This window comes from Scyliorhinus torazame, chromosome 5 (assembly GCF_047496885.1).
Source record: "Scyliorhinus torazame isolate Kashiwa2021f chromosome 5, sScyTor2.1, whole genome shotgun sequence".
Classification (NCBI taxonomy): Eukaryota; Metazoa; Chordata; class Chondrichthyes; order Carcharhiniformes; family Scyliorhinidae; genus Scyliorhinus; species Scyliorhinus torazame.
Genome location: NC_092711.1, coordinates 140,138,284 through 140,156,649, shown reverse-complemented (window position 1 = coordinate 140,156,649; position 18,366 = coordinate 140,138,284). Strand labels below are relative to the sequence as shown.

Genomic DNA, 18,366 nt, shown 5'->3' with positions numbered 1-18,366 from the left:
GTTATATCTGGGTGAAAGGCAATTATGATGCGATGAGGCAAGACTTAGGATGCATCGGATGGAGAGGAAAACTACAGGGGTGGGCACAATGGAAATGTGGAGCTTGTTCAAGGAACAGCGACTGCATGTCCTTCATAAGTATGTACCTGTCAGGCAGGGAGGAAGTGGTCGAGCGAGGGAACCGTGGTTTACTATAGCAGTCGAAACACTTGTCAAGAGGAAGAAGGAGGCTCATGTAAAGAGGAGACATGAAGGTTCAGTTAGGGCGCTCAAGAGTTACAAGTTAGCTAGGAAGGACCTAAAGAGAGAGCTAAGAAGAGCCAGGAGGGGACATGAGAAGTCTTTGGCAGTTAGGATCAAGGATAACTAGCTTTCTATAGATATGTCTGGGATAGAAGAATGACTAGGGTAAGAGTAGGGCCAGTCAAGGACAGTAGTGGGAAGTTATGCGTGGAATCCGAGGAGATAGGAGAGGTACTAAATGAATATTTTTCGTCAGTATTCACACAGGAAAAAGACAATGTTGTCGAGGAGAATACTGAGATTCAGGCTACTAGACTAGAAGGGCTTGAGGTTCATAAGGAGGAGGTGTTAGCAATTCTGGAAAGTGTGAAAATAGATAAGTCCCCTGAGCCGGATGGGATTTATCCTAGGATTCTGTGGGAAGCTCGGGAGGAGATTGCTGAGCCTTTGGCTTTGATCTTTCAGTCATCTTTGTCTACAGGAATAGTGCCAGAAAACTGGAGGATAGCAAATGTTGTCCCCTTGTCCAAGAAGGGGAGTAGAGACAACCCCGGTAACTATAAACCAGTGAGCCTTACTTCTGTTGTAGGCAAAGTCTTGGAAAGGTTTATAAGAGATAGGATGTATAATCATCTGGAAAGGAATAATTTGATTAGAGATAGTCAACATGGTTTTGTGAAGGGTAGGTCGTGCCTCACAAACCTTATTGAGTTCTTTGAGAAGGTGACCAAAAAGGTGGATGAGAGTAAAGCAGTTGATGTGGTGTATATGGATTTCAGTAAAGCGTTTGATAAGGTTCCCCACGGTAGGCTATTGCAGAAAATACGGAGGCATGGTATTCAGGGTGATTTAGTTTGGATCAGAAATTGGCTGGCTGGAAGAAGAGGGGTGGTGGTTGATGGGAAATGTTCAGACTGGAGTCCAGTTACAAGTGGTGTACCACAAGGATCTGTTTTGAGGCCAATGCTGTTTGTCATTTTTATAAATGACTTGGACGAGGGTGTAGAAGGATCGGTGAGTAAATTTGCAGATGACACTAAAGTCGGTGGAGTTGTGGACAGTGCGGAAGGATGTTACAAGTTACAGAGGGAAGTAGATAAGCTGCAGCGCTGGGCAGAGAGGTGGGAAATGGAGTTTAATGCAGAAAAGTGGGAGATGATTCATTTTGGAAGGAATAACAGGAAGACAGAGTACTGGGCTAATGGTAAGATTCTTGGTAGTGTGGATGAGCAGTGAGATCTCGGTGTCCATGTACATAGATCCCTGAAAGTTGCCACCCAGGTTGATAGGGTTGTTAAGAAGGCATACGGTGTGTTAGCTTTTATTGGAGAGGGATTGAGTTTCGGAGCCATGAGGTCATGTTGCAGCTGTACAAAACTCTGGTGCGGCCGCATTTGGAGTATTGCGTGCAATTCTGGTCGCCGCATTATAGGAAGGATGTGGAAGCATTGGAAAGGGTGCAGAGGAGATTTACCAGAATGTTGCCTGGTATGGAGGGAAGATCTTATGAGGGAAGGCTGAGGGACTTGAGGCTGTTTTCGTTGGAGAGAAGAAGGTTAAGAGCTAACTTAATTGAGGCATACAAGATGATCAGAGGATTAGATAGAGTGGACAGTGAGAGCCTTTTTCCTTGGTTGGTGTTGCCTAGCACGAGGGGACATAGCTTTAAATTGAGGGGAGATAGATATAGGACAGATGTCAGAGGTAGGATCTTTACTCAGAGAGTAGTAAGGGCGTGGAATGCCCTGCCTGCAACAGCAGTGGACTCGCCAACGCTAAGGACATTTAAATGGTCATTGGATAGATATATGGACGATAAGGGAATAGTGTAGATGGGCTTTAAAGTGGTTTCACAGGTCGGCGCAACATCGAGGGCCGAAGGGCCTGTACTGCGCTGTAATGTTCTATGTTCTAAAGATGGCAGTACGGACCATCATGTTCAAAGGAAATCTTGTCTGTCTTGAGCCATCTATCTACACCTTTACGTCGTCCTAATTGGTTTGGGTTACAATGAAATACATTTGATTCGATGGTTAACTGTCATCCTTAATGTGCAACATAAGTTCTGCATGTTTCATGTTTGAATGTTTGTGTATGTTATGGAATGCGATTCTGTGCTTTTATCATAACTGGTTCCTACTGGTTTTCTGCTGACTTTGCTTTTATCCTCATTCTGGACAATGGTGCCTTCATATTGCTATGGCGCTTACCTGGCCTTGATCTGTTTACTGGTACAGTTCATTTCTTAATGTCAAACTGTCTTTGAAAATATGTTTGTGAGAACAATAGCTTTTTCACCTTGCTCAGTGAAAATGTGGTTTTTATCTCCAATTAGTTTATGCATGTGATAGGTTTTTTGTGTCTCTGTTGAAGCTATGTGTTTTATCATGACCTCAGGTTAGGAGTGCTGAATCCTCATTTTAAAATGGGTATTAAAACTGGGTCTTAATATTTACATTAAAATGGTCTTTTTACCTATCAGATGTATCAGGAAATAGTCGATTACTATCACTCCGGATTCACCTGAGGAAGGAGCAGTGCTCCGAAAGCTGGCGATTTGAAACAAACATGTTGGACTTTAACCTGGTATTGTAAGACTTCTTACTGTGCTCACCACAGTCCAACGCCGGCATCTCCACATCATGGCTTACAGGAATAGACAGGGTAGGTGCAGGTGAGAGGTTTCCCCTGGTTGGAGAGTCTGGAACCAAGCGACAATTTCAAAACAAGGGGGAAGCCACTTAGGACGGGTCTCGGACGAGACATTTCTTTACTCAGAGTGTTGTGAATCTTTGGAATTCTCTACCCCAGAGGGCTGTGGAAGCTCAGTCACTGAGTGTGTTTAAATCAGAGACTGACAGATTTCTAAATCCCAATAACACAAAGGGATATGGGGACAGTGTGGGGAAAAAGGTGTATTGAAGGGTGACATGAAGCACGCTGATGTTATCTGTTGGGTATCTCAACTTGGAACACCAGTTTGCGGAGGTGTGTAGTTTTGTTTTGCTTTGGTATGAGGAGAAACCCCAGTGAGAACAGAATGCCCAGTCACCATGGAGCAATTATTCAAGAGTATTTATTCAAGTGAAGAAAAGACAAATACACATAAACAGGACAACTCTACTCTCACACAATTAAAATGCATGAATTACTAAACACCCACAGTGAACGTACCCTTGGTTACAAAATATGTCTGCAATCCTGGACTCGGTAACACTTCCCCTATACCCCAAACAACATCCAAATTAAATAACCAGCTCTAGTTACCACACAATACAGGGATGATACTCAAGTCTGGGAAACCTCCTTCTCTGGTCCAGCAAAGGTATTTCAAACCGTCGTCCCGAAGGCTTTCTGCTGCCTTGGCTCTAAGACTTAGAAACATGTTTGGCTGTAAACGTGGTCTTCAGGCGGGGGGCTGGAACCTGCCTGTCTTTCTCTCTGAGTCTCCTCGATGTTAACTGCCACTCTTTGTCTCTCAGGGTCTGGTCAATTGTACCTTTTTTATTCCTTGATTATGTCTTCTGTGTATTTGGCTGTGTACCCCGATCAAATTCCTTGTCCACATATTAACATATGTATAGCTCATGGACTTTTCCCAATCTTCCATAATCTGTTTGTCTTCCATAAGCCATCCACATTTGATTCTTATCGAAACAGCTGCTCTAAACACGTTACCGGGGAGAGATGCATATCAATTGAGGACTTTGAATATTGTCTACTGCTGTCTCCAGGCAGATTTATGACAATGGCGGAACAGGCTCGATGGGCTGAATGGCCAACCCCTGGACTTATGTTCCAATGATACAAAGATAGGTTGGAAAGTAAATTGTGAAGAGGACAGAAGGAGACTGCTGAGGGATATAGATAGGTTAATTGATTGGGCAAAGGTCTGCAAAATGGAAAATAATGTGGGAAAATGTCAAATTGTCCATTTTGACATAAAGAATAAAAACAAAGCATTTTGTCTGCATGGTGAGAGATTGCAGAGCTCTGAGATTCAGAGGGATCTGGGTGTCCAAGAGCATGAATCACAAAAGGTGAGTACACAGGTACAGCAAGTAATTAGGAAAGCTAATAGAATGTTATTGTTTATTGTGAGGGGAATTGAATACAAAAGTAGGGAGGATATGCTTCAGTTACACAGGACATTGGTGAGACCACATCTGGAGCACTGTGTACAGTATTGCTCTCATTTAAGGAATGATGTCAATGTGTTGGAAGCAGTTCAGAGAAGGTTTACTGGACTCGTACCCGGAATTGGAGGCTGGTCTTATGAGGAATGATTGGACAGGCTGGGCTTGTGTCCGATGGAGTTTAGGTGACCTGATTGAACCGTCTAAGATGCTGATGGGCCTCGACAGGATGGATGTGGGAGAATTGATAAATTGGCATCACTTTAAAAGTAATAACTTGCCCACTGAATACAGGGGAGCACTTTTTCTCGACAGAGGGCGTGAGTCTTTGGAACTCTCTTCCTCAAAGGGCAGTGCAATATTTTGAAGGCAGAGCTGGATAGATTCTTGATCAGGGGGTGAAAGGTTATCGGGGGTCAGCGGGAATGTGCAGTTGAGGTTACATCAGATCAGCCGTGAACTTATTGAATGGTGGAGCAGGCTCGAGGGGCCGAGTGGCCTACTCCTGCTCCTAATTTGTATGTTATCACATCCTTTATAATAGATTGTAGCATTTTCCCTCCTACTGATGTCAGGCTAATGGGTCTGTGGTTCCCTGTTTTCTCTCTCCCTCCTTAAATATTGGGGTTACATATCCCACCTTCCAATCTGCAGGAACCATTCCAGAATCTATAGAATTTTGAAAGATGATCACCAATGTATCCACTGTCTCTACAGCCGCCTCTTTCAACACTCTGGGATGTACAGCAGCAGCTTTTGGAGATTTATTAACTTTCAACCACATTAATTTCTCCAGAGCTACTTTTTCACTAATACTAATCTCTTTCAGTTCCTCGTGCTCACTGGTCCCTTGGTTCTCCAGTGTTTTGGGGACAATTTCTGTATCTTCCTCCGTGAAGACAGACACACGGTTGTGTTTTTAAAATAAATTTAGAGTACCCAATTCATTTTTTCCAATTAAGGGGCAATTTAGCGTGTTCAATCCACCTACCCTGCACATCTTTTGGGTTGTGGGGGTGAAACCCACGCAAACACAGGGAGAATGTGAAAACTCCACACAGACAGTGACCCAGAGCCGGGATCGAACCTGGGACCTTGGCGCCGTGAGGCGGCAGTGCTACCACTGTTCCACCATGCTGCCCTGACACATTGTTTAGTGACTCTGTTTAGTGACTCTGCCATTTCCTTCTTCCCCATTATAAACTCTCTTGTCTCTGTCTGGAATGGACTCACCTTAAGTCTTTGCTAATCTTTTCCTTTTCACATTCCTATAGGAGCTTTTCCAGTCGGTTTTTATCTTTCTCCCCAGTTTGCTCTCATATTCTATTTTCTCTTTATCAGTTTCTTGGTCCACCTTTGCTGAATTCTAAAACAAGTTCCCAGTCCTCAGGCTCACTACTATTTTGGACACTTTATGAGCTTCTTCCTTTGATCTCATGGAATCCTTAAATCTTCTTGTTGGATCGAGTTTCATCACTTTTCCTGCTGGATAACTGTTCCTTAAAATAATCTATATTTATCATAAATATTGAATAATTCTTTAAGTGCTTGCAATTGTCTGTCTATTGTCATATGTTTTATTGTAATTTCCCAATCTACCACAGACAACTTGCCCCCCAACAGTTTTCACACCCAGATAAATTAAACAAAAGAACCATGTAAACACCTTAGCCCACCTTCATGGCAATGTGGCATGACTTAGAGGGGTTCCAAACAGAAATGGTAACTGATAGATCTGTACTTGGTTCGTGTCACCGCACTCATATATCACTCGACAGAACATAAAACAGAGCTTCATGCATGAAGTAAATTGTAACTTCATTCAGACAGTTTTCAAATGTCTCTGATCAGGTCAATTTGCTTGCAAATTCAAAGTTTTAAAAAGTTTGTCTTGTCCAAGCAAATACAGATGACTGAGTTGAATTCAATACAGATTACAGTTCTTGATAATTTCTTCAAATCAAAATACACGATACAGAGAAGTTAGAAATAAACAAGATGGCAGCTTTCAGAGCAGAGCGCAGGAATAGCTTCAGAAATGAAGTAAGGTGGTCCCGGGATGAATTGTTCAAAACCGGCACCTAGCTTTAAGGTAATTGGTATCGTTAATGTTCTGTCCCCTTTCCATCTGTGATTGGGTCATAATAATTATCGTTCATTAAATTCGTTTGAAATGTCTGTCCATCACATTTTGATATGGTGCGACTGAAAAATTGCTTTCTCACCAAACTTATCAGTTGCCATGGAAACTGGACTAGGAACGCTGCCCAGATTTGCATAGTAACAAAATGTGTCCTCACTGCTGTCTGGCCTGTTTTAATCGGATCGTTCCCATGCTATTCAGTCATGTTTGAAATGTCTGACTTTTATAAACCATTTTAATAAACCATTTCTTTCTTTAAACTTGTTATATATTAAAAAGCTAGATTTCTATCAGTCCCCCCTTTGATTATTCGAAAAATAAATGAGATGAATCAAAATAAAATAGAAATTAAGAAAGAAAGAAATGCAATAGGACAGTTGTAAGCGTAGAGAAACTCATTCACATTGCAAACAAACAAAGAACAAAGAAATGTACAGCACAGGAACAGGCCCTTCGGCCCTCCAAGCCCGCGCCGACCATACTGCCCGACTAAACTACAATCTTCTACACTTCCTGGGTCCGTATCCTTCTATTCCCATCCTATTCATATATTTGTCAAGATGCCCCTTAAATGTCCCTATCGTCCCTGCTTCCACTACCTCCTCCGGTAGCGAGTTCCAGGCACCCACTACCCTCTGCGTAAAAAACTTGCCTCGTACATCTACTCTAAACCTTGCCCCTCTCACCTTAAACCTATGCCCCCTAGTAATTGACCCCTCTACCCTGGGGAAAAGCCTTTAATGGTTCACTTGTTTGAGAACAGCCTTCAACAACAGAGTGGGAAAAGTCTTGCAAGCGTTACAAACATTCTGGTATATTTCAATAAAACAAATCAAATGATAATATAGCAAAATATCAATGCATTAATAATTAAAGTTGATTATATATTGATTCTATGATTTAGTAAAAATTGATTAAATGATTAAAAATTAATATAATGATTACATAATTCAGTAATTGATATAATGGTTACATAATTCAGTAATAAAAGATTAATAATAACTCACTGATAAATGATAAATAATGCAATAAAAATGCAGTAATTTATAGTTCAACAGAAACTTTCCATTTCAAAGTTATTGGCTGGTGGTGCATTGGGTGTGGTCTGAACCACTTGGATCCTTTGGGCGCTACAGGTCGCCATACATTGGCATGCACATTTGATGAACAAGATTATTACGTAAAGGATAAATCCAATCATGCAAAATAAGAAAATTCCCTGGATAATGGACATTCATGTGCCACCCAATCACCCAGAGAGCCAACCCCAAATAGTGTAATCAGAGGGGTGTTCAAGTTTCTTCACTTTGTTTTGAATGTGTATTGCCAAGTCTTCGACTTGTTCGGAATTATCTGGGATGCAGATGCAACACTTTGCACCAATCAGGGCACAGGTGCCACCTTTTTTGGCTCACAAATAGTCAAGTGCCATTCGAATCAGTAAAGTGACCTTTCTGATGGCCAGCATTTTGTCAGAAATTTTGACTAGTGCAGTAGAGGTGTCATTGGCTACTTGTTCTATTATGTCAATTATTTTATTTATCTCGTGGGATAGTTTTCCATGCCAATAAAAGAGAATAAGATAGGCCAGAATACAGCACCCGGAAAGTGGGTTCCATTATCTGAGTCAATGCTAGCTGGTACTCCCCATCTGGGAATATAGTCTTTGCATAGGACTTTGGCTGTAGCCTTGATGACTAGAGTATCTTCTACCCATCCAGAAAATGTATCTACTATCACAAGGACCTCAGTGTATTTTTGACACGGAGGAAGGGTAATGTAACCGACCTGTATGTTCTGAAATGGCCCTGCAGGGGCAGGAGCTCTCAGCTGAGGCATTTTTGTGATAGGTCCTAAGTTGTTCTTTTGACATGTTACACAGTGATCCGATACAAATTGTGCATGTTTTTTTGAATCCTTTGCCACACCAACTTTTCTGGAATTGATCCATCATCTGTTGAGGGGCTAAATGTCCCCATGAATGGATCTGTTGTGCCAGGAATGGCATCAGTGCCTGTGGTGCCACTGGTTTATCAGTCTGAACTAGTCTGCTAATATCATCATCACACTCCTCATTACCGGAGTCTAACCATGACTATTTTTCTTGTGTTGTAGAGTTTTGTTGCAATTAACATTTCTCCCCCCTGTTGCACCTCAGGAAGTGGGAGCAAAGTTGACGGATTGACTGGACTTGCTTGGAGGAAGTAACGATTCGGTGCTTCCAACACTGCTGTCCACCTGGCTGATGTGACTTGTGATACTCTGTTCATGGAAAGTAGAGAATGGACTGCTCAACTGCTGGTCCAAGGCAAGGCCTGCTGTATGCATCACAGCTCGACATGTGGCTTCCAGGGCTCTGAGGCAGCTGCCATGTGCCAGTGCCACATTGTCAAGTTTGGCAGAGTAATATCCTACAGGTCTTAACTGGTCACCATATTCTTGGGTTAGTCCTGCTGTCATGTAGCCTTCTTTCTCATGAACGAACATGGTGAAAGGTCTCCCATTGTGTGGAATTCCAAGTGTGGTGCTGTGCACAAAGCCCGTTTCAGGTTCAAGAATGACTCTCTCTGTTCCAACGTGAAGTTAACTGAATCTTTTGATTTCCGGTTGCCTTTTCGGAGATCATTTCATGGTTGAGCCAGCTGAGTAAAGGAATCAATCCAATTTCTGCTCGAATTGCAAAGTCCTAAAAATGACCTCACCTCCTGGACAGTTGTAGGCTCTCTGGCATCTCTTCCTGCTGCCGTCCTGTACTGGGTAAGCTTTCTTTTACCTTTGGAGATTGTCTGACCTAAGTAGATAACTTCATCTTGGGAAATGTGTGCTTTGGCGTGGATTGCTTTGTGCCCATTGTAGCCAAGGTGGTCTAAGAGGGAAGACAAGTCTTTCTCATGATCACCCACATTAATGGAGCCTATCAGAACATCATCCACATATTGGATACTGGTGGAGGGCATATCAGGTAGTTCCCTCAGGTGGTCCTGTAGAGCAGTGTTCTTCAAACGTTTTTTCCGGGGACCCATTCTTACCAAACGGCCAACCTTCGGGACCCAACCCGGCCAACCTTCGCGACCTATGCCGGCCGAACTTCGCGACCCAGGACGACCCACCATTTTCTCTTACTTTGTTTGCTGCTAACAAAAATGGAGGAAATGGTTTTTGGTCCCTTTGGCCCTCGTACACGCTCCTCCAATGGAACCTGTTGAATGAAGGTGAAGCCTTCTGGTGGCGGAAAGTATGTAGTCCTCATCTGTCCAAAGTTCTGAATTTTTTTCCTGTAAAATGTTAACAAATAACGCCCCCCCCCCCCCCCGAACTTGTAAAAAATATTTTTTAAATAAAATGAGTAAAATAAATGGAAAAAAATGAATAAAACCCCCCCAAACTTGTAAAAAAAAATTAATTAAATGAAAAAAGTTAAAATTAAATGAATAAAATAAATGAATAAAAACCACTACAGACCTTGTGAAACAAAGAGCTACAACCGTTTAAAAAAATAGCGGCCGTACTGCGCATGTGTCGCCGATAATCGGGCACGCATGCGCATTTGCGCAGTTATTTTTTTTTCCATGTTCGCGGCCGCTTGCAGCCGCCGTTATGAAAAGCCGGCTGCTGGGCGGGGATTTGCGCGATCGGGAGCGCCGCGGGCAACGGCTCCGCGACCCTCCCGACACCCACCCGCGGGTCGCCCCCCACCCCCCGATTTTGAAGAACACTGCTGTGGAGCCATGTGAAAAACAGTAGGGCTGTTGTGGAATCCTTGTGGTAGTCTAGTCCGTGTGTATTGTTGTTGTTTAATGGTGAAAGCAAACCATGGTTGCACCTCCTCAGCCGGTGGTACTGACCAAACGCCATTGGCCATATCTATAACAGAAAACCATTCAAGGTCCGGTGTTGAGGCATGAAAGATTGTAGATGGATCGGCTACCAAAGGAGCTTTTCTGTCAATGCATTCATTGCTTTTCTATAATCAATAGTCAGGCGCCATGTGCCATTAGCCTTTTTGACAGGCCACACTGGACTGTTTGCTGAACTACAAATTTTTATTAAAACTCCTCTTTCTTCCAATTGCTGTACTAGAGGTGGTATTCCCTCAATTGAGGAGGCGTTAATGGGATACTGGAAGGTACATGGTGGTGGCACTCCAGTGAAGGATGCTGGTTCCATTTTCAAAAGAGCACACTCATTTTTGTCCTTGGCCCAAATTGGGTGGTGAGTAAGATCACTCCAATTGAGGCGTCTGAGGGACCATGTAACTTTGCCATTATCGAAATTAAGGGATGAATTCAATTTTGAGATGATATCTATTCCCAAAAGGGATTGAGTGATTGGCCCAACACAGATTGAGGCTGTCATTTGATATTTGCCAAATTCAAGCAGTATAGATCTGTCCGTTGAATGGATCACCTCCGACTGCGTAAGCTTCAATGTGTTTTCTGTTTAAGGGGAAAAATTTAGCATATTCGTTCGGAACAAAAGTTAACTCTGCTCCAGTATCAAAAAGAAAATCGATTTTGTGTCCTCCCACTCTCGATGATAAATACAGTCCATCCGAATCGGTTTTAATTAAAGCGTGTAACGTTGTTTGAATGGACTCAGTGAGAGTGGGGTCCACTAGTTTCTTGACCTATCAAGTTGTGGTCTCCATTGTTATCTGTTAAACCTGTTGTCGTCATCATATTCGTCTCTCAGCGTGCGCATGGGCGGGACTAGTTTGTTCCCGGTACGTATCGTCGTAATACGTGTTCCTGGGCGGATCCCTATAGTAGTCACGGGGTGGATCTCGATAGTATGAGTCACGGGGCGGATCCCTATAGTAGTCACGGGGTGGATCTTTGTAGTCTTTTGCCTGGAACCCCTCTAGTCTGAAACAACATGTTTTTGCCTAATGTCCGGCTTTACCACAAAAATTGCATTGACCCAGTTTTCTGGAATGCTTCAGCGGAGCAAGAAGAGGGGCCACGGTAGGTGTTACCGTAGCAAGAGTATTAATTACTGCCGGGGATGCTGCCACGCTGGCAGCGGCTGTCGCTTCGGGCTGGGCATGTGGGATGTCACGGTTTCTAACTTCCAGTCCGCGTTCAATTTGAATGCATTGTTCTACCAAACCCCTGTAAGTTGTACCCACTAGTCCCCAGTCAGGAAGCACCAGGTTTAAAGCTTTAGACATTTCTGGTCTTAAACCATTGACAAAAGCGGTTTTAAATGGTCCCAATGTACTCCAATCCCAATTCTCCTCTCCTCCCTGGAGCGCCATTCCTGCTCCACCCAAATTGTTCCAAACCTTTCCTCATGGTCCTGCACATCTTCTAAATTTTTCTGAAGACAGGCAGTTTATTTTTGTCCAATCAGTTTTAGGTGGGTTGAATGTTGTTAACCATTCTTTGACTGACTGCTAGGCCGCCTCCAGATTTAGTAAATTTTCCCCCAGGGCTCTGAGAACGTCTGTCGAGAGCTTTATTTACTGTCACAGGCACCAACCATCGAGGACGAAACCTGTACGCCATTCATCGGATATAAATTGTAAATATGCTGTAAGCGCTGCAATTGATTCCAGGTAGCTAATCCTCCCTTCTTAGGATGCGGGAGTTCTTTAGACCATCTATCTACTTTATCGGGATCAGCTGGATCATAAACCCAAAGTCGTGCGTAGTTAGATCGACGGTCGATACGTTGTTAGCATCGGTTGTTTCCAACGTTTCGACTTTAACTCGTTTAGTGCGCAATGGGTTTAGTTTTGGGGCTAGCTGGATGACAGTGGGGCTGACACTAGGAGTAGCATGACATTAGGAACGTCATTTCCGTTGTCACTAGATGCGTAACTTCCGTCACCATCCTCGTCAGAGCTAACGTGCTTTTGTTCAGTGCCTCGTGTATTGGGGCCTGGTGAAGCTACAGCGAAAGGATTCTTCATCACAGAGAAAGGATTTTTATTCGGGATTTGCGGGGTATATTGGTCGACTACATTCGCATTGCAGGTGGCCGCCGCTTTTAAAGTTTTCAGATCGTTTTTCAACGATTTAGAACGACTTTTCAAGTTGGATATGGTAGTCTCCATAACGGACAATTTAGTCTCCAGAATACAATTGTCTTTTAGTCGTTGTGCATTTTCCGTTTGGAGCCCGTTATTTTTGCAAAGCAATTCGTCATTTTGTGATGTTAATTGTTGAACTGTGGATTCGGAGTCAGAAAATATCTTTTGAGTCTCAGTGATTTCGCTTTTAAGTTTGGAATTTTCCTTTTGGACATCGGTATTAAGTGTTCTGAAGTTCGGAATTTTCACTTGTTAATCGCTAATAATGTTCTGAAGCTCGGTATTTTGAACTTTGGCATTAATGTTCTGAAGCTCGGTATTTTGAACTTCAACATCAATGGTATGAAGGTCGGAACAATTAGTTTAAACTTCATCACCAATGGACTGAAGATCAGAATTTGCACTTTGAAGTTCGGCATGAGTGGCCTGAAGCTCTGTATTTTTCTTTTTAGGGTCAGTAATCTGTTTTTGGAGTTCACAGTTTTGGCCGTATAAAAGGATCTGGATTGATCGGATCTCTCGAGCTTTAAATGTGAATCTTGTAATAGCGCAGAGGTAGTCTGGAGTTGATGTCTGGGAGACTTAAGGGCGTCCTCGTGGTCTTTTTGTTGGATCGCTGACCGTTGTTTACGGAGCTCTCCCAAAACCACAAGTGACCATCTAATACGGTCATTATTTTTCAAACGGGTAATTTTCCCCAAAATGTCTTAACAGCTTCAAAGGACCATTGGCCTTGAGTAATGTATTTTAATTCAATCTCCGCAATTGCTTTGGACAAATTATAATGGTGACATAGAATTTGTCAGTCACTGAAAATATATTCACAAGAGACATCTGGTGGAGCTCGCCCCCTCCTTATGGTTGTGGGTAGGTCTGCTCCACTTTTTGAAGTAATAGGGGCTTTTAAAAGGAGAGTCGTCCCCCATAACTTCAACTTTGAATGAGTAGAAACTTTTATTTTTCTCGCCTCCTTGTAACCCTTCAGCAACACTTCAAAGCAGTGGGGATGTTGTACTGGCATACCTTTTAACTCTTCCGATAAAAAATCGAATAAAGCGACTTCAACACACTATCTCAGTCTTTACTTCTAAGATTCTTTTGTCGATAGGGGAAATAGGGCGGGCCGTCGCTGCTTGAAATGAAGCAAAGTAGAAGTCTAACCTCAGTCCAGCCGATTTTCGGATTGAAGTCTTCCAGTCGTCTGCTCTGTGGTTTTCTGGGAGCCTCGTTCTTCCTCTGGTGGTCCGACTCCGTCAGTTCTCCCTCCTACCGGCTTGGCCGACTACGCCAATTGATAGATATATTAACCAAGTACAGCTCCATGTGTCGCCGCACTCATGTATCACTCAACTGAACATAAAACAGAGGTTCGAGCGTGAAGTAAATTGTAGCTTCATTCCGTCAGTTTTCAAATGTCTCTGATCAGGTCAGTTTGCTTGCAAATACAAAGTTTTAACAAGTTTGTCTTGTCCAAGCAAATACAGATGACTGAGTTGAATTCAATACAGATTACAGTTCTTGATAATTTCTTCAAATCAAAATACACGATACAGAGAAGTTGGAAATAAACAAGATGGCAGCTTTCAGAGCAGAGCGCAGGAATAGCTTCAGAAATTAAGTAAGGTGATCCCGGGATGAACTGTTCAAAACCGGCACCTAGCTTTAAGGTAATTGCTATCGTTAATGTTCTGTCCCTTTTCTGTCTATGATTGGGTCATCATAATTATAGTTCATTCGTTTGAAATGTCTGTCCATCAAATTTTGATATGGTGCGACTGAGAAATTGCTTTCTCACAAAACTTTACCCATTGCCATGGAAACTGGACTAGGAACGCTGCCCAGATTTTCATACCAACAAAATGTGTCCTTGCTTCTGCCTGGCCTGTTTTAATCGGATCATTCCCATGCTATTCAGCAGTTTTCACAGTCATGTTTGAAATGTGAGTTTAATAAACCATTTTACTTCTCAACCATTTCTTCCTTTCAACTTATTATATATTAAAAAGCTAGATTTCTATCAGTAACTCAATATCTTCTCACCTCCAAACACCCCTTCACTGTGAGCTTCTTGGAAAATTTGTGCCAGGTATTCACAACAAGGCTCAAAGTGCATCAGCCCATTGCAGGCAAAGTGGTGAGATGGTACTGGGGTAGCAGCGTGGTTAGCACGGCAGCCTCACAGCGTCAGGGGCACTGGTACGATTCCGACCTCAGGGGCTGTGTGTGTGTAGAGTTTGCACTTTCTCCCTGTGGCTCCGTGGGTTTCCTCCCAAAGTCCAAATATGTGCAGGTTAGGTGGATGGCCATTCTAAATTGTTCCTCAGTGTCCAAAAGGTTAGCTGGGGTTATGGGGAGAGGGTTGGTGCAGATTCGATGGGCTGAATGGCCTACTTCTGCACTGTAGGAATTCCATGAGACCAGCCAGTCCAGCAGAAAGAAACCATCAACCATCCTCATTGACCACCTGTCAGAATGAACAGAATGCAGTCCTGGATGTAACCGAGAGCAGAAACAATAGCAGCAGAATCCAACCCCTGGAGTCACTTGTGAATTTGTTGGTGAATCAGCAGATGCAATGCATCACAAAATTCCTTCCCACGTTGAGAGCAGATAAATGGCCTCTCCTCAGTGAAAACATGTCAGTGTGTCTGCAGGTGGGATGGATCACTGAATGCCTTGATCTACTCAGAGCAGGTGTATGGCTTCTCCCTGGTGTGAACCCGCTGGTGTGTCTGTAGGTTGGATAACTGTGTGAATCCCTTCTCGCACTGAAAGCAGGTGAATGGCTTCTCCCCAGTGTGAATTCGCTGGTGTCTCCGCAGGTGAGATTACCGAGTGAATCACTTCTCACACTGAGAACAGTTAAACGGCCTCTCCCCAGTGTGAACTCGCTGGTGCTTCTGCAGGCTGGATAACTGAGTGAATCTCTTCCCACACGGAGAGCAGGTGAACGGCTTCTCCCCAGTGTGAACTCGCTGATGTCTCTGCAGGTTGCCTGACTCAGTGAATCCCTTCCCACACACAGAGCAGGTGAACGGCTTCTCCCCAGTGTGAATTCGCTGATGTCTCAGCAGGTTGCCTGACCGATTGAATCCCTTCCCACAGTGAGAACAGTTAAATGGATTCTCCCCAGTGTGAACTCGCTGGTGTGCCTGCAGGCTGCCTGACTGAGTGAATCCCATCCCACACTGAGAGCAGGTGAACGGCTTCTCCCCAGTGTGAACTCGCTGGTGTGTCTGCAGGTAGTCTAACCGAGTGAATCCCTCCCCACACACACAGCAGGTGAATGGTCTCTCCCCAGTGTGACTGCGTCGATGGGCTTCCAGCACAGATGAGAATCTGTATCCCTTTCCACAGTCCCCACATTTCCATGGTTTCTTCATTTTATGTGTCTCCTTACATCTCTTCAGGTTGGAGAATCATTTGAAGCCATGATCTCACGAAGAACACGTGTACCGTCTCTCCCGGCTGTAAATGGTGCGATGTTATTTCAGACTGTGTCTGTCAGTGCTCTGGAACACTCTCACTCGGGTGTGTCTGTCTCGATCCTTTTCCAGTCACACTGATGTTTAAAATCTTTTGAAGTCGACAGACCAGGCAAACATTTCTCCTTCTAGATTTAATGGCCAATGATATTCAGGTCCCAAGGAATCGTGTGACTCTGTCAGATCGAGACGTGATGTTTGAGATTTCTGTCTGTAATTCCTCCTCTCCCAATACCCTGTAAAAACAAGTTACAAGTCATCACTGTCAGTACAGGATAGAAATTCAGAACAGACAATTCTAATTTTTATGGAACATTCTTTTCTCTCTCGTTCCCCACAAGCTGTAAATCTCCATCCCACACACTCTCCCTCCATTCTCACTCTGCTGTATCTAATATTCACCCTCCCAATTCTCCTGAAGGTGCTGATTCAGGCTGATTGACAGATCCATGCTCACTGCTTCCTGTCCTGGACACAGAGATCATAACAAATAGGAGCTGCAGTTGGCCATTCAGCCCATCGAGCATGCTCCACCATTCAATGAGACCATTGGCCGATCGACCTCAGCACCATTTTCCCACACATATCCCTTCATGTCTTCAATATCTAGAATCTTCCCAATCTTACTCTTGAATATATGCGAAGACTGGGGCTCCATCGTCCTCTGGAATAGAGAATTCCAGAGCTTCACCACATCCTTGAGTGAAGAAATCCCTCCTCATCTCAGCTGTCTCTCCATTTTCCTGCCGGTTCCCCATAACCCTCGACTCCCTCGTCAATCAGAAATCTGTCCAACTTGGCCGTGAATATATTCAATGACCCCCAGACTCCACTTGTCCCTGTGGAAGAGAAATCCAGACACGAACAACCCTCTGAGGAAAAGATGACTGGAATGGGACCAATCCGAGACTTACAGAATAGCTCGACAGGGAGCTGGCATCAACTCAAGTTGTCATTTAATGACTCTATGTCTTGAAATATATAACGTAGCTACAGTACTATATTCCAAAACTAGAAATAATAATAACCATACTTTATTACAGAACCACAAATAATATGTCCAATCTGTGCCATCTAACAACACAACACTGTCATAACATACACCAGTATATCATGGTGCAGACACACACACACACACTGATGGACACACAGCAAGACCAATCAACACACAACACCGCAGCCAATCACCAGTTAGCACACTCACTATATAGACAGAGGGCATCAGAGTTCCCGCTCATTCGGGATGCAGCCTCTCAGAAGGACACAGCTTACAGCACAGATCTTCACCATGTGCTGAGTGCATAGACTGGTTAGGACAGGCATAGGTCTTTAATTTAATCTAACATCGTGTTAACCCACAGTGAAAGTATGTTCAACAGTTTCTAACTTAATAAAATAGTGTTGCACTATTTTAAGTGTTGGTGGCCTGTATGTGTTCCACGGATCCAGAGCACCCAACACAACATGATAACAGGAGTTGAGGGATGTTACAACTTTTTAGACCTACCTGCAAGTGATCTGCCTTCCACCAGCATACAGCCATCCTGCAAACTGGACAGCGTCCGCCCGCCGCCCGCCGCTCCGCATCACCGGTAACCTAGGGGCCAACTGGAAGATATTCAAACAACGCTTCCAGCTCTACCTTGAAGCCACAGACCGGGAAGCTGCCTCAGACACCAGGAAGATCGCTCTCTTGCTATCCACGGCCGGTGAACATGCCATCCACATTTTCATTTCTCTCCCCTTTGCTGATGGTGAAGATAAATCAAAATTCAAGACGGTCCTCCTCAAGTTTGACAGTCACTGCAACATCGAGGTGAATGAAAGTTGAGCGCTATGTATTCCAACAGCGTTTGCAGGGTAAGGATGAACCTTTCCACTCCTTTCTCACCCACCTCCGCATCCTTGCGCAGTCCTGTAATTACGGGCCCACCTCTGACTCCATGATACGCGTCCAGATTGTTTTCGGTGTTCAGTCGGAACCCTATGCCAGCAGCTCCTCAAGGTAAAGCAGCTCACCCTAGCGATTGCCATTGAGACCTGCTTGCTACACGAACACGCCATTAGTCGGTGTTCCCACATCCAAGCAGCTGAAACGGCGCGGCAAGATCCCCACGAGGCAGAACGGGTCCAAGCAAATCCAGGGCCTCAGCCTGGATGAGGGCGGCCATTTTGCACGCTTTTCGCGGACTCCTGTGCTTGTGCGCACCGAATGAGGGGACGGTGACGTCGACGAACGTACTGCGCAGGCGCACACCACATACGACCGCACAGCGCATGCACGGTGGCACAGCGAACGAGGCGACGGCGACGAACGTGCTGCGC

General features: G+C 44.1%; 1 protein-coding gene across 1 annotated transcript in view; it reads right to left on the bottom strand.

The window, feature by feature from the left end:
• The window catches only part of LOC140417941 (uncharacterized), a 94,240-nt gene that overhangs the window by 27,109 nt on the left and 48,765 nt on the right, over positions 1-18,366 (bottom strand). The window contains 2 exon segments of the mRNA XM_072501374.1: positions 9,225-9,503; positions 12,308-12,785. Of these exon segments, the coding sequence (XP_072357475.1) occupies positions 9,225-9,503; positions 12,308-12,785 (757 nt within the window).